At 39.9% G+C, this 16,942-nt stretch overlaps 1 protein-coding gene and 1 long non-coding RNA gene across 3 annotated transcripts; one reads left to right on the top strand and one right to left on the bottom strand.

Moving 5' to 3' along the window:
• The first annotated feature begins 4,260 nt into the window (after positions 1 to 4,260).
• Positions 4,261 to 5,040, top strand: LOC130138269 (uncharacterized). Its single transcript, XR_008816669.1, has 2 exons — positions 4,261 to 4,620; positions 4,705 to 5,040. It is a non-coding gene; the product is annotated as an uncharacterized LOC130138269 (long non-coding RNA).
• Positions 5,041 to 9,797: 4,757 nt separating this feature from the next.
• LOC115678398 (auxin-responsive protein IAA26-like) lies at positions 9,798 to 13,572 on the bottom strand. Of its 2 annotated transcripts, XM_056311978.1 has the most exons (7): positions 13,253 to 13,572; positions 13,093 to 13,142; positions 12,505 to 13,013; positions 11,365 to 11,645; positions 10,723 to 10,870; positions 10,292 to 10,356; positions 9,798 to 10,184 (listed from the first exon to the last, which is right to left on the bottom strand). In XM_056311978.1, the coding sequence occupies exons 3-7, from the start codon at positions 12,945 to 12,947 to the stop codon at positions 10,135 to 10,137; spliced, it is 987 nt and encodes a 328-aa protein (XP_056167953.1). In that variant the 5' UTR covers positions 12,948 to 13,013; positions 13,093 to 13,142; positions 13,253 to 13,572; the 3' UTR covers positions 9,798 to 10,134. The 2 variants fall into 2 exon arrangements, with proteins under 2 accessions (XP_056167953.1, XP_056167954.1); XM_056311979.1 differs by lacking the exon at positions 13,093 to 13,142.
• Positions 13,573 to 16,942: the final 3,370 nt, after the last annotated feature.

Below are 16,942 nucleotides of genomic sequence, written 5' to 3'. Positions count from 1 at the left end.
CAAGCGCAAGTCCACTCAACCCTTTTTAAATCTCTCTCTCTCTCTCTCTCTCTGTCTCTGTCTCTGTGCGTGTGAAAGGTGATTCGTGCAAGGCCAACAAGGAAAAGGGCTTCCTTTTTTTTAAGGATGCTCTTGGTCCCCCTAAAATCAAGAGTCAAAAGCAAAAGGGCCTCCTTTCCTCTGATGGGGGGGGTTTTGGAGGAAATCTTTCAGCCTCCGTATCTTTCGACCCCATTTTCTCTTCTTTCTTTATCTTTACCTAATCCTACTGCTCCACGATTCGCTGGCTCAGTATGATTTCTCTGCCAAAGAGAGAAAATCTGAGTCAGGAGCTTCTTCCACCTTCTGTGGCAAAAGAAAAATATCATCAGTCCCATTCCCCAATTTGGGAAGATACAAGACGTTATTTTCTTTACCACCCCCACCCACATTTAATGTCCTGGGGTCCCAAATCCCCCCCCCCCCCCCCCCCCCAATCTGTACTCTCTCCGTTACTTGAGGATGGGAAAAAAGGATTAGTTGGTAATTAGTTGTGATGAGGGTGACGGGTGAGATATGAATAGATGAGGAATCGACAGTTGTTTGTGACATTATTTTAGTCTGTGTAAAGCTATTATTGTGTGGAACTGTTTTTGTAAGGTTTTAAAAAACGTGAATGGGTGTGACAGCAAAGGAGTTCGATTTCATTTTCAAGACATTATGAAGCACCCGTGGCTGATAATGGGATGCTGGTGATGACAGATCAGACAGGGGAATCTTAGAGAAATTGGAGGGTGAACCCATTTGAGATGGACCCACGTACTTAGAGCTTCAACTACATAACGTGGAAAAGTACTCCTGGAGAGGAAAAATTAATTCAAAAAGATATGTATAACATAAAGTGAAAATATTGCAGATCCTTTTGAAAGTATCCTTAGCTTAAAATCAAGAATCTGCATTGTTGTCATCCTTTGGTATATGGATCTAATCGACCGGTTCTGTGAGATGGGAGACAGCTGCCCTTTCTCTTCCAATCACAAAATGTCAATCTTAGGGTCCTTGTTTTACTGAGGAACTGATTTCGAGTATATGGGAATCTTGAAATAATTAAATTTTAGGAGATGATATATTTCTGTAGTTTGTCATGTATATATGAGAAAATCTTGATGCTTTGATAAGTAAAGAGTTAAGTCGCGAGAAAACAGGCTGAAGGTGATTTGGGTATGAAAACATTTGTTTATTTTACAGAGATAGAAAGTAGCTCGTGATGAAGGTAGCAGAAGATTGGTACTAGAAGAACATGATATGCAACATGCAATTTGCTATACATCATCTTTGTCTAACTCTTTCTCTATGAAAATATTACCAGGTGGTCTCAAACTACCCTCAAAGTCGATGGGTGACCAATTAGCTGATGTAGACTGCAAGAATTGTCAATTAATCACTCCTCGACTTAAATGTCAATACTAAGAACCTGGCCTTTCTATACATCATTGCTCTTCAATCTCTCACGTAGTTGACTAACATATTTGGAAGAAGCTATATGAAACGAAGATGAGACAATTCTCGTGGAGGATAGTGCAATCTGATGCAGTAATAACGCAAATGAATTTGTCTTGGACGAGATAATAGAAACGAACGTGCTTCCTCGCAGGTGAGGATCTCGTAATAGAATGAGCATATCATCATAAAACTCGTGGTCATATTGTCAAGTTTAATGTTAGATTAACATACTTAAAACATTGACAAAACCGGAAACCCCTCGTAGATTATCATGATCTCACTTCTGTGCTCATAGTTTTGACTCATGAGCGTTGTTTGTTTAACAATATCTCTGTCTTTTATTTCCCTAACATGCTATATCAAACATCAATGGCATTTCCGTGACGAATTCACTTGACTATGATCGCTACGCCGTTTGAAAATGGTAAGGCTGAAGTTGCGTATGCGGAGTACTGAGAAATTGCTTTCTACGAGATTTGTGTGTGATAATAAAGCGGGACGGATTTAAATATCAGGTCAATCCAAGTGCCTAGGAAAGATCAAAGTGGGTGAATTAAGATCATCAATTTGTTCCAGTTAGTCTCCGTTTCATTGGTTTGATTTCGACTTAAAGTTTTCAAATCGAAATTATGGGTTGTGGTTTTGAATTTTGAAACATCACTCATGAGTACCCGTTGAAGTATTACAAGCGGTTGAACCGTGCGAGACCTAGACCCGGTGTTGCAAAAATGATTGGACTTTGATTACTCACCAGGCCCAGCACAGAGCAGGCCTAAAGCTCCTCATTTCAACTTAGCTACTAGCTAGAAGCTTAATTATGCTTGAACGGAAAAAACCAAAAGAAAAGTAGCCATAGCTTAGGATTGTTGAGGTTCTTCAATTCAATTTGCGTGTTGACCCTAGTAGAACACCTAAACCCTATGACAAATTCAGATTCTACTTCAAACAACAAATTTTCAATAGTCTGGCTTGTAATTCTAGCAGTGATGCTTTCTTTCCTCTTTCTTGTTTTTTTTTTTCTGTGGCTAAGTAGGCAGAGCTAATTTATGAGCGATTAAAGCAACTAAAAAAAGGGAAAGTAATTAGAGCCGCGCTTTTTCCATCCCTCTCTGGCTTGTACACTCCCCGAACATTGTGTATAAGCCAATAAGCCAAAGATGGAGTGGAAAAAGCATGGCCCCTGTTGATCATTGTCCTTTATTTTTAGAAAAAGAAAGTTAGGTCTCTAGTAAAATAGACCCAATTAAGATCAAACCATAGTTTAACAGCTAAATTGGGCAACTTTTTAGGGCACCCAATTGTGAGGCTTCCGTACAGAGAAACTTCTGAGGTTATTGATCCATCTGTTGCAGTATTCACATTGAATGGGCAAGCATGGAATCGTCCAATCCATCTATGTCTCCATAAGAAAACAAAGAGCCTATTTCTTTATTGCTAGTCATGCGGAGGCCTATCCTATGACAGCGATAGAAGTAATCTCGGACATGATTGTCTTGGAACCGGTCCATAAATTTCATAGGCTTAATTTTTAGTCCATGGTAGGTCCAAAGCCCAACTCGGCACAAAGCGATGATTACTTTGAAAGCTGGTCAGATTCCAAATTCCTATCGACCCATCAGAACTTTTTCTCTTTCGAATTGTTTTGAATCGAATGAACTTTCTCTGGGACGTGGAACCGGACCTGAAGAGTTATGTAGATAATCAGTATGAGCTTATGCAACCCCGGTTAATCTTACGAATCGGGTAATTACTCGCGCAAACGCCCGAGTGAGTGATCTAAATAAGAAATCGGTCGGCACTTGATGAAACGAAGAACACGATATATGTGGTAAGCTCGGTTTTTACCTAAGCATCAGTACTTTTGTTCATCTAACTTTGGAATTTGGATGGGATACACGGTGCATGATGTTTGGTGCCACTGCACAAAACTTGGTCCTCATAGGATTACGACAACCTGTAATGGGATGGCTTAATGAACTAATTAGCACAGTAATCATATGAGACACTAGAGATATATTCCATTGTGAGTATCCCTTGTGAACATAGACATATTCAAATCGAAGATTTCAAAAATAAGAATTTTTTTTCTTTAATTTTATCATCGTGCCCTTTATCTTGTATATGCATTGAGCCATTGCACAGAAAAGTCTACGTGCAAAGGAATAAAGGCATGACATATTGATCATTTCTTGACCAAAGAAGAAAGTGCTCTCCAATAAGAAAAAGAAGAGATGGAAGTGCCCCCCGACTTTGTTGCCTTCTTGTTCTCCCATCAGGAGTTAGTCCAACCCAGAATGAATTCGCCATTGAAACCTTTTCCGAACATTTTACGATGCGTCCTTATCACCTCCACTTGCTGTTGGGGCTGTAGATATCATATGCAGAGTTGAATACGAATACTAGGCCTACAAACACTTTGATTGGGCCGAGTCAAAAGTGGGCGACTCGTTTGACTCGCCCGGGGAAAAAGTTTGTCTTTTAAGTTGCTAGAAGCGAACATGTTTACAACGAATTACCTATCTAATTGCAGCTATTATGTGTATTGATACTCACCTTGTCGATGAAATTTTTGATTAATTTTTTCGCTCGAATCGATTACCTAACGACATGCATGTGCGGACTTTAGTTCATCAATGAATACTTGTTTGAATTTTATGTGATTTCTAATGCATGGGGCATCTAGATATAGTGATCGTACAAATGGGAGAAGAAAAGAAAATAGCATAGTACCTTCCTTTTTCCACTTATAAGGAGAGCAAGCCAGAACAATAATCTCTCTCTCTCTCTCTCTCTCCCCCACACACACACAGAGCACACAAAATGGCTGACATCCATCATGGTGATGGATCATGCTTCCCAAGAACGGACGCCGCATGCGGTGGAGGCGGAGTATGCGGTGGTAGATCGCTTGGTCGGCTGTGCCTTCTTCCACCAATGATCATAACATAGAGGGTAACACCCATGGACGTGGCACACAGGATTAAGCCAGGCAGAGCAGATTTACTTATCAGATATTACCTGAAAAGAATATATTTTGCATGACCGTGTTCGTTCTACAAGCTTATTCAAGATTCAGCAATGCATGTGATCAATGGATATCACACGTGCAGTAGTCTCATCTCAGCGTCTCATCCTGAGGTTTCTTTTCCTGCTCTTTCTTTCCCCTTCCCTCTTCGATTAATTCGTTCATTAGTTGTCGCTGTTTCTGATGTGGCTCTTCAGGTTCTTCGCGGCCTTTTCTCGTCTTTCCTTATTTTTCAGGTTTCTTGAAGAAGGTCCTTGTATGTTGCGATTATCCTTTGTTTAGGGTTAGGCACTGGTGTGAAGTGAATTCAGATATGTAGGAACATATGCTTTTTGTTTCTTTAATTCGTTGCTCTTAAATTTTCTCTCAATGGAGTGTTTTTCTTCTGTGCAACCTCCTCCTCTTCAGATGATGTTCGCATGAAAAAAGGGACAGTCCTCAGTTTCTATATATCTGATGATCATCAAACTAAACCAGACAATTGTTGGAACAAGTTGTCATTCCCTTTCATTTTCAGCATACGTTTGTTTCTCAACTTCCCTTAGGGAATTACTGCTCAATGACAATCTTGAAGAATGTGATAAGAGGAATTTCTTGTGTCTAATATATCCTTCTTCTTCAACTATAAGGTATTAATTCTTACCCTTCATCCCTCATACATAAAGAAAAGAATCACAAGTTTTTGGACCTTGCGAACCCAAAATATGCGCACGATAAGAAAACAATAAAGGAAATTGATTCAACGTAGAACCTCTTTTGATACTCCCTAACAATGCCAAAGCGCGTAGCTTGTCGCTCTCCTTAAGTGATCAATAAGTCAACACGTTGCGCGTTTGTTCTTACCTTAATGAATATATTTATCAAATTAAAAGGGATGATTTGCATGCACCATCTCATTTCTTTCTTTTTTTTAAAACCCTACCTAAGTCCACTCTCTTATTTTGATTTCTTCAGCTAAATATTGAAAGGAAATAGAAATGAAGTGATATGAGGCATGGGAAGGTTCTTCAAATGATTGTGTCTCCATTTCACTTTGTCAAGTTTGCGCACTCTCAATTCCTATATTGATGACTTAAGAAGAAATTCAATGTGAAGGGCACAAAAGCAAAGATCCTAGACCTTTTTTTGTTGTCCTTTGCTCTGTTTTCCGCCGTTTTGATTCCTCAAGAATCACCAGTAAGCTATATGCTCAAAAGAGAGAAACTATTTGGCTAATGATTATATTAGACCGAGGAGATCGACAGAATCCTGGGCATTGAGCTTCATGGAAAAACATGTTTTCTGCTTGTTTTCTACAAGATGGTAGGTTTCATTCACCAAGTTATTTATGTTTGAATAGGTTGTTTAGCCGATGATTCTTTATCTGCATATATTATCGGCATCGATGATAGTTATATTTCTATGGTTTTTCAATGTCCAATCGACTGGTTATGGCATATATACAAACGATATGTACAATTCTTAACTAATGTTGAACCCTTCTAGAGATCGGAACTCAATTAAGTATTGAAATTTGAATTTGAAATATGATTCCCTGATCTCTTAATTCGGAACATAAGCACGTACACCGACTCGTCGTGCAATGGAGATCATTGGGTATATTTGACATATACCACCTTCCTTTCATATGTGATGAGGATTTCATTCATATAAAGGACTTGTAACGGTATGAGATGAAATGGTGTAAACATCCCATGCTAGACTTATTAAGACCAATCTACAAGATTTGCAAACCGATATGTCAAACTATTATTGGTTGTTAAATACGGTTCACTTGTTTAAAAAGTCGCTCACAGTCCAATGCATCACTTAATAAATTAATTTGCAAAATCAATTTTAGGATATCTACACAAACAAAATTCCCATTCGATTTTCGTATTTCGACGTTACTTCCTCAGCCCAAGGCAGGTCCTAGTTCTGCCTCTCTAGTTGGGGCTAGTTGTCTCTCCCATTCTTCGGTCAAAGGAATTCTCACAGAGCAAGGGAAGGGATACACTGATTGACAAATTGGTATAACTTGGTAAGTAGGCATTCAAACATAAGAGTTATACAGATGTTCTCTTGGGCTTGGCCCATCTATTTTGATACATCTGTTGGCTTCACGTACCAAGTAGAAATCGAGCTATTTTTACTAGAGGCCCTTCCCTTTTGATCTATAATAGATGAACGAGTTCAAACACAAGCTTATGGGGAGCTCCAATGGTGCAACATATCTTTCCTTTTTTCGTCATCCTTTCTCATCGCTCGGGTGACGGTACGATGATACGGACTAATATACCAAGTAAGTCACGACTTCAAACCCGGTTGCCATAATAGTGCAGTGTTTTTCGCTTTCATGAATAATTTCTGAACCTCTAACGTCTTGATGGCACGATTACGGTGACATCGCCCCGTTTGAATACAAAGTTGTGAGTCGTCATGAAGGACCTTTTCTCTGTAGTCTCGGATCCAAACATTCCATAACAAGTATGTCATTTTCACTACACGCATCTATAAAGCAGCCATGCCCATTGCCCCTCCCTGGTCTATTCGTTAGGAAGGAAAAAAGGCTCATATTTTCAGGATCGCATCGAACTCGATTTCCGATTGAGAAAAAATGAGATGGAGTTTGGCTACCATGTTACATCAGAATCCATTTAACTCAATTGGACCCTAGTTGCACTCCATATATACCCTTTTTCTTGCTAGACTATATGGTTGGATAGTGAATCTCAAACGGGGGTTTCAAATACCTGGTCAAGTGGCTAGAATGGCGTACCCGGCTAGTCCATATGTTTAGCCGCAATTCCTCTTTGAAAGCAACCAGACCAAAACGAGGAGAGTCTTTGGTTCGAGGTTGGACAGAAATTTGGGCTAAACCAAGCACACATGGGGGAAACCAAACGCACGCTTGGCTTACTTTCCGAGACAGAATTCTTTGCTCTGTTCCCCCTTGTTAGGCATACGCTTCTTTCATCGGAAACGACCCTTCGTTCATGCGCGTATTGACTCTCAAGAACCCAACAACTTTCCTGCAATTATACATCCCGGCCTCGCCCATCGTACGAGTCGACTCCTCTTCCGAAGTTGGCGCCAGGCTTGTTGTGCCATCGTGTGTCATCCCGCGATTACTTGATTAGGATAATGAAAATCACCTATCACGGTCGCGAGAGGGTGATGGTGATGGATGAATGGATTGTTCGACTTCGACCCCAGGGAGAGTAGTTCGACTCCTCATGCTCATGCCAGTCCCAATCTATTTAGGTGTGTACGACTGAGGAACATGGATGCTCCGAGAAGTTACCCAAATTCACGAAGTTGTATGATGTGAGTTTGTCATGTAGAGAAGAGAGGACGTGTGAGTAGTGTTTGAAAGTCTCACGTCGGACAATTAGTGTGGTCTAAAGCAGTTAATATATTCTAGTTGATCAATTACTTATTAGCTTAAACTTTTGAGTGAAGATGGATCCAATTATTAATAAGTTCAAACTTCGACTCTCTCTTGGCAATCTCCCTAGCCAAAGGTATTAGACTTCTGCTTTGCTCTCCCAACAAATTGATATGAGAACTGATAGTTGATTGGTGGCCCACTTTCAATATGTATCGGTGTTTGGTGAATATTTCAAATATGGTGACCAACGAGGTTTCTAGGCAGGTGGGCATTGTGGTATAGCAATGCGCGCTCGATGGAAAATGATTAGTTTTTATTTGTTAAGTGATTTAGGGAGAGTGATTCTTTCTTGCTGGAAGAGGAAGTCGTTTTCCCCAAATTTAAACTTGTTATGAAGTTCATGAAATTTTTTTTCCGTAAATCGATTAATTTTCTATCATCCCAATGCCGAAAAATCGGAAAATAATTTTCGGGAAATAGTTTTCCTTCCAACAAAGGGACTCAAAGTCTATAAATGAAATGATTGTCTCCATATGATGTGGAAAATTGTTAAAAAAGTGTTAAACCTATTGCATTTTGACCAATTTAATTATAAACATTTCAATTTTATCAATTGAGTTATAAACTTTTTCACGTTTTGCCAATTAAGTCCATTCGATCAATTTTAGCCTGAAATTACTGAAGTGAATGCTAGCCGTCTTACGTGACATGGCTGACGCTAATGTATACAATTTTTATAATTTTTATATTATTTCTTCTTATTTCTTTTTTCTTTCTTCCAAGCCCAGCGAGGGTTGTCAGCCGACCCTTATTGGCCGCGGGCGACGGCCACGACCCTCTCCCGCTACCGGTGAGGGCTTCTAGTGGCCGACGAGGGTCGTTGGCCCTCGCTTGTGGTTGGTGAGGGTCAGCTAGCTCTCGCCAGATTTAGTAGAACAAAAAAGAAAAAGAAAGAAAAGAAAAGAAAGAAATAAAAAATTATCCACGTCAGTGCCGACCATCCTATATACCACTACCGGTGTCTATATCAGCGATTTTTGATTAAAATTGGCCGGATGAACTCAATTGGCAAAACATGAAAATATCTAGAATTCAATTGGCAAAATTAAAAAATTTAGAACTGAATTAGCCAAAATGCAATAAGTTTAACACTTTTTGGATAATTTTCCCTCATGTGACGAGTGCTTTGGTAAATCTGTAATCACGCCTAGTCTAGCTAGCGGACTTAAGTTTACCATGTTTTAGGGCGTGTGCACGCATTACAAATGAAAAAGACAAATCACGGAACATGAACTAATACTCTAATCTACAAAGATATGTCCTTGGAACTTGCATACCACCCCAGAGTTGATTACGAAAACGTACTTCTAATATGAATATTGGAGTCAATGTGGTACTTAGCCCACGTATTCTGACAAATCAGCTAAACATTTTGTAACAGGTACGAAACTCGTGTGAGGACGCTTAGATTTTCTCTGCTCTCCCATCCTTTTGAGGATGAAAAACAGAAAGAAAAATTCAGTGGGAGGGTGGCAACATAGACAGATTTGGCTATTGGGTCTCACACTCACCACCTAACCGACCTAAGTGAGGAATATGAACATGGAACTTGGACTGGTAGTCGACCCTTTCACCTGATTTTTGACCCACGAGTGACATACGAAACTGTCTAATCCAATGCATCCCGTGCAGAACCGGATCTGATGATTCTTGTCCAAGTCAAAAACCAATTGGAGGAAAAGCCTTTGACTCAGGTACATGACAGTTATCTAACCCCAGAAGACAGTTGGATGTGGACCCTCCTTAGCCTTCTACCTATCATTTGGAGTTCAGTGGGTGAACCGTCCGCAGTTTCTTCATGACTAATCCCTCAAGCACATACTTTGACAGTCTTTTGTCCAGTTGAAAAATTGTAGAATCTCTTAAGAACATCATTAGGCCTTCCATAGAGAAACCCGTGTTCTTCCTTACATAACCAACACAGCAGCAACTCCAGAAAAGGAAAAAAAAGATCTACTCGCCTTGGGCGTGTGACCCGATTTCGCGGCTCTGGAAAAATGCATTTCTTACATGAGGCCGAGTAATACGAGAAGTGTTTGGACACAATTGAATCTGTCCTCACAAAAAGTGTGAACTTACAAGCGGTAAGATAAGATAAGGATATTGATACTCTATCAATCGTTATATGCATTTCAATATTGAGTGCGAATCCGAACTGAATCCCTCCTTCATGCGAAAATCCCTCTCAAGAGTCTGCTCATCGCATGGCAGAATCCGACAATGTCTTGTCTTGCTTCTGTCCACCGGCTGCAAGGACATTTTGCACAGCTTCAGATTTTTTACCATTGTCGAAGCATCAAGAATAAATTATGCACGACCAAAGTTTTAGATCGAAGAAACACACATAAACTTACCACTTAGCACAGAAATCTCAGAGCTCTTGAAAACACGCAGTCTCTTCACGGTCGATATGAACATACTGTAATTCACATGATGAAACATTAGATCACAACACAGAGGCAAAACATCAAAATTCAGTGTCTTCACAGTGACATCCAGAAATGAATTTGTTCTTGGAAATCAGTGTTGGCATGGAATATTCGTGTTTCATTCTCGCTCCAAGCAAACATGCCACACTGCATTGAGTCCCACAAATTGCACTGGCCAAGACAGTACACGTACTAAAATAACACAAAATGACACCAGATTAAGAATCTGATGCTGTTCTCAGGACAACTAAGAAACATGATACCATTAAACAAAGGCTCAATCACCGAGTGCACAAATATTAAACAGAAGTACATATTTTGTAAATGCATCAGATCCAGAGTGGGAAGATGCTTACTGCCAAGGAACATCGCCAACAAGCATCCTGTCTCCTTCGTAGTCCTCATAAACAAGAGTATATTCCCCTCTTCCGTCAAGTAAACCTGTAATAGGCTTCTCTTCCTCTTGCGTGTTCTTGATTCCACAGCCAGAGGAATCTCTTTGCGCTGAACAGAGAAGAGAAGGACAAAAACATGACATGAGCAAAGTACAGTACAAGTTGAGCCTCAGTATAATGACAGATGGTGTTGGAAATAATCACAAAGAGATTGATAAGAATTCTTGAATTAAACTGCAGATTAAAGAATCTTTCCTCGCATTCTCGGTTCTTAATGCTTCAATATATAATGATTACACGTATGGGTGGGGTACTCTTGTGTAAGAGGAGGGAATATAGTCCAGGAACACTTGATAGTTTCGCAAAAGTAAAACCCTGAACTCATCATGACTACAAAGGGATTAGAAAATCACTAGATTGACTCGTTAATTACTTTGTGAAAACTTACTATAGAGAACTGACACTGATGACACTTAGACATAGGGAGGTGATGCGACCAAATCTCAATACTCAATTACTTTTAGCTGCAAGAATTAAAATCTGTGCCTTCCCACAACACAAGTGCGAACAATACATAGTTATTTATTTACAAAAATGTTTAACCTGCAAGAAGGCCTCGGAAGAGTTCATCGACAGCAGCAGACAGTTTTAGGTAACTGTCATAGGCATTGAGATCCACTTTCCTGCCAATGGGGACACCGTCCATGTAAATCTTCACGAACAAGCCTTTTCCACTTCTTTCAGCAGGCTTTTCACTGACTATTTTGCTCGAGACCGCGTTGTGATGAGTCTTGGGGGCTGGATTTCCATGGCTGTCGCCGATAGCGAGATTTTTCCTGAACGATCGCAGTGGCGGCCACCCAACAACTGGAGCTGGAGCAGTCCTATTAGGAACATTCACGAGGGCATTAAATTGCATAAGTAGGACTATGAAAATGCATCCAGAGACTAGACAATACTAGACGAAGCTGAACCAGCAAAGTACTAATGATCGAGGTATTATCTTGTCGCGATACCAAAGAAAAAGAAAGCATATCCGTCATCCAACATCAATACATTCAGCCAATAGAATGGAATTTTTCCATAATACCGTTGTGAACACTTCAGACGACGACTGTCCTCGTGATCAAGTAATTTTTCAGATCATTAAAATGTTTATTCTCCTCTCTGATGACTAGTCCTAATGATAAATCAACCATACAATAGGCCCAAAAGCCCCGGGACAAAAGGGAAAAGGCAGGAAAGTACGAAAACTCATACACAAAGTCATTAAAGAAAGGGCAAAACTTCCTTCGGAAGAGGATATATACAAGCACGAGAAATAAAAATCTTTATTGCCACAACAAGCTAAACGCCAGCATTAATGGGCAGAAAGATACAACATTAAAGCATCGCCATCCAGGTAATGGAACAAAATTCCAAAATGCAAAAATATAAATTAGTTGACATTTGCATAGAGGCAAACGTATTTCTTTAGACACTTTGCAAACATGAAGTACTGAAGCCAGTACACTTGAGCCATGGACCACAACATGTAGATCTACAATAGGTAGAAAAATTAACTTCCCATAATGTCATGAGTATTGTCGCTAATCCGTGATTTTTCTGTTTTTTTTTTCTTATTTAAAGCATACACAAATAGAATAAAAACTCACTGTCCTGTGAGTGAATATGCTCGGCCGATGGAGACAATTGGCAAGAGGGACAGGGGGGAAAAAGAAAACTGATGTGTGTCGTGTGTACCTTTTCTGAGAGCTGTTGGGCACAGCTGTAATTGCAGCAGCAGAAGCTGGCGAAAATGCTTTCTTTTTCTCTGCATCATTATTGTTCTGCAAGTCCACCGTGTCAGAAGATATATCCTTTGCCAAAACAGGCAATTGGGTCTGAGAGGTGGAGGGTGAGAACTGGAGATATGGAGCAAAGTTCTGTGCTTGAGCTTGATTTCCACCGTTGAAGTAGCCAAGAGAGAGAAGAGACTCGTCCTTTTCTAATTTGTAGTTCATGGTGAAGTCTTTGTTGGACTGGTCTTCATCACCAGGCGGGCCGAGCTTGAGCTCCAGCGCCTTGTCCTCTGGAGGAGGAGTGCCATGGCTTTGCTCTTGAAATCTCTTCATGAGCCACTCTCTCTCCTTTGCTACGAAATCTAGCAGCTGAGTAGCCTCCCCATTTCTTGAAACTCGCTCCATGCGTGTAGTGTTTTGAGTTTTACCAGTTGGGAGTGGACAGAAAGAAACAGCCTTTTACTTCAAATTCTGCACCCAGATAGAAATTTTAATAGATCTGTTTAAAAGAACAGAAATAGGCACAGGTACGGTGAACAGTCCGAGAGACCATCAGTAGCTTCCCTTAAAGCCTCCGAGTGTTGGACCAGACTACCAAGCCTTGCATGAAGATGGACAAGATGGAGATGCTCAGATGGTTGGAAACCAAGGGAAAGGTGTGAGATTGAAACTTGAAAGAGCCACAAGAAGCACAACTTAGGAGCACCCACTTCTTCGAAGAGACAGAGAGCCAAACAACGCAGGACTCGAAACCTGAACGACTAAAAATTGTGACCGGCATAAACCTTCCCAAGAGAAGAAAGTATCACGAGAGCAAGAAGGTAAAAAAGCAGGGGAAGAGAGAGGGAGAGAGAGGAGGGTGGAATGGAATGATATCAAGCTTTTCTTTGTAGTGCTGGCACGCTTTCCCCTTCTTTCTGCCCGCTTTGCTGAGTTTTTGTAGGACAATGACCCGGGAAGGAGGAGGATGATTATGGAGAAAACCAGAGAGACAGAGACAGGGAGAGAGAGAGAAAGAGAGTCCCTTAAACCAAGGACCCCCTAAAACAGGAACTTTAGAACAAGAGCAAAACGCACGCAAGCGGGGGCTCCCCAAACATACTGTTCAGTTCAGCAAAACATTTCACTAGCATGCGTGCAACGCGCGGGCCCATGTCTGGTCTATGCGCAAATCATGTAAAAAGTACTAAAGGAGACGTGATCCATGAACATTTCGTCTCGTAGCATGTTTGATGTTACCGTCGTTCATGCACTGAGATTAGATCAATGTCCCTGAAGTACCTTGTATTCCAGTCACGAGTCCAATGACTCGTGGCCATATGTATTTCGGAAATAATTATATTGAGGGTCTTATAACTTGTCACGAAAGTGTAATGGAGTCCTAAAACTTTCAAAAAGTATAATCAAATATCAAAACCTGTTACGAAAGTGGAACCGAGTCCTGAAGCATTCAAAAAGTACAATCGAGTCCAATCAAGTTCTATAACTTGTTAAATTGATGCAATCGAGTCCTTCCATTTAAAAAAAATCCTTCCATTAATTATACTTTTTAGAAATTTCGGGACTCAGATTGTACTTTCGCGATAAAATTTTGGGACTTTATTGCATTTTCTTAATATTTCAGGACTCGATTGCACTTTTGCAACGAGTTTTAGGATTTGATTGCACTTTTTGAAAGTTCTATAACTCGTTTGTATTTTCGTGATAAGCTTTAAGACTTGTGATGTATTTATCTTTATATTTTGGCTTTGTCAGTTATGATTATGGATTAACTCGAGTTCACATCAACCAAATCGAAAAACACACTTTCTCTCTTTACGTCACTCAGCAGCACACGTGAGATGAAAAAGATAACGAGTGCTTTTAACTTAGTGGGATTTCTTAGGCACGCTAGTGAAGGATTATTGGCCTTGGCAACCTGGGTTTATCCTTATCCAAACTATGGGTCATGGACGAATTGGAAGAGCTCGCGATTTGAAGGTGGTGAAGCGTGGAGATCATAATGAGATTCCATGAACAGTGAGCTGCCGTTTTAAGAGCTCGTTTCATTGCGTTTACATAAACATTTTTTTTGATGTTGAAAACATAAAAAAAGCGGTTTTTTTCACGTCAGAACGACGTTTGGATGATTACAGATAAAGTGGGTTATTTTCAAGAACAAAAACCAGCACAATCTATTATCTTGAAACGAAGAGAATTCATAATTAGAAAATTGGTTCTATTTATCTCTACTTTTCATATTAACGAAGTGAAATTTCAAAGACGAGAGGCCCTAGATCTCTTCTATGTAAGAAGTGCCTACATCGTTCTTCTTCTTCGATGCTTCGAGAAAGCTATCTTCAAGATTACTCGAAAGAAAAAACCGCCTCAAAGGTGGCATTTCTTTAAATTAAAGCTCATCTTGTAAGTGATAAATTTATATAATTATAGAAATATTGTCCCAAAAGTCTTAAACCTTTTGTACGACGGGCCGATGGCCAATTCAGTCATAAGCCTTTTAAATATGTCAATTTAGTCCTAAACATTTTGACAATTTACCAATTTAGTCTTTTCGGCTAATTTTGGCCGGATACTGCTAATGTGGCAATCTAGTTAGTGTTAGCCGTAGTCGGCACTGATATGGACAATTTTTGTAATTTTTTTCGATTATATGAATTCTTTCTTCTTCTTTTTTTATTTTTTTCCTTTTCTTTTCCTTTGCTGGTCACCAGCAAGGACTCGATGCCCTCGCCAGCCCAAGCGAGGGCAATTGTCGCTCGAGGCCGATAGAGGGAAAAAGTGACAAAGAAAACAAAAAAGAAAAGAAAAAGAAAAAAAGGAAATAAAGAAGAGAAAATTCATAAAATTAAAAAAATTTTGCAAAACTTGTCTATGTCGGCGCTGACCGTGCCATGTAGGATGCCTGACGCTGACTAGATTGTCATGTTAGCGATTTCCAGCCAAAATTATTCGGAAAAAGTAGATCGACAAATCGTTGAAAGTTTTAGGACTAAATTAGCAATTAACAAAAGATTTAAGACTAAATTGACATGATTTGAAGATTTAGGACTGAATTGGCTGCTATTTAATAGATTTATGACTTTTTGGATAATTTTCCCATATCGAAGCATATGATCTCATTTGGGTTCAAAAATGCTCCGTCTTAAAATTAACCCGATCATATTACTTCATTGAATTTTCACCTCTCCATCTTGTCCTTTAATTATATAAACAATGAATAATTGGTTCTACACTCATAGCACTTTTTTGTCGAAATTATAAGCCACGTCAGATATAATAATTAATTTTAATCCACCGTATTGGAATAGATTATAATTCTCGTCATTAGAATGTCGCTTTGCTACCGAACGGAATCGAGTGATTTAATTTGTTGTGGTTCAATCCCAAATCCTTACTTAGTTAGGTTCGGTTTCGACCTCTTTGTCCTCGAACTAAACTAGTTCCATTCGATTCGACTCGACTTTAGTTCGGCACGACACCAATCGATGCTTACCTCTAACTTTTATAAGCCATGATTGACAGAATATGGGTATCCAGATATAATCATGTCCTGGTTTGTGGAGGCAAAAGGCAATCAAATGGAACATTTTGCCCATATGCCCTTGTGGCCACTACGCACAAAAGCCATTATGCCCGGAATGGCTCGTGTGAACGCACGATGCGCCCCCTATAGCTTACACGGCTAGGCTAGAGGATTCAAAAGCAGGCCATGATGGCGCAATTGAATACAATTAAGCCATCACGGCCTTCCCAATTGGACGATTGGCGTATCGATTGGTCCGGTGTCATGCACCGAGTTCGCGCGTAGGCCCACAGGGCGCGGGTTGACATACATGTGGGGGCTTAAGTGGGCTCGAGCCGAATCTGTGAAAAAATTGTGAGTTGGGCCACGGGCCTTGAGAGTGAGCTTCACGTGGCCTTCGGGGGGCAAGGCTATGGATAACCCGTCTTTGATCGGATTATGGAAGACAACTTTAGTTCAGCTTGCGATGTAACATGAAAATAACGGGAAAATGGTCCAAAACGTCATAAATCAATTGTACGGCGGTCAGTTCAGTCACAAACCTTTAAGTTATATTAATTTAGTCATAAACTTTTCTACAACTTGCCATTTTAATCTTAAACCTTTTAATGATTTGCTAATGTAGTCTTTTCGACTAATTTTATCTGGAAATCAACGACGTGGATAATTTTTACAATTTTTTTTTTAAATTTTTAAATTTTTTATTAATTTTTATCTGTTATTTTCTTTTCTTTTTTTCTTCTTTTGAAGGGCTGCCGAGGCCACCGGTCATTGGGGCGAGGGTCAAGGCCCTTGTCGGCCATAGCGAGGATCGTCGGCCCTATGTAAAAAGAAATAGAAAAAAAAGAAAATGAAAGGAAAAAAGGAAAAATTAGAA

The sequence above is a fragment of the Syzygium oleosum genome, unplaced genomic scaffold (assembly GCF_021117445.2).
Source record: "Syzygium oleosum isolate NSW1041296 unplaced genomic scaffold, Sole_v2.1 Sole_v2.05, whole genome shotgun sequence".
Lineage (NCBI taxonomy): Eukaryota > Viridiplantae > Streptophyta > Magnoliopsida > Myrtales > Myrtaceae > Syzygium > Syzygium oleosum.
The sequence above is the reverse complement of the archived record's forward strand: the minus strand, read 5'-3'. Positions and strand labels throughout refer to the sequence as shown.

Coding starts and splice junctions, on each gene's coding strand:
- LOC115678398 (XM_056311978.1), bottom strand. CDS start 12,947: ATGGAGCGAGTTTCAAGAAATGGGGAGGCTACTCAGCTGCTAGATTTC. Junction 10,357..10,722: donor GTTGGCGATGTTCCTTGGCA/GTAAGCATCTTC, acceptor TGTGAATTACAG/TATGTTCATATCGACCGTGA. Junction 10,185..10,291: donor TGAGATTTCTGTGCTAAGTG/GTAAGTTTATGT, acceptor ATGTCCTTGCAG/CCGGTGGACAGAAGCAAGAC.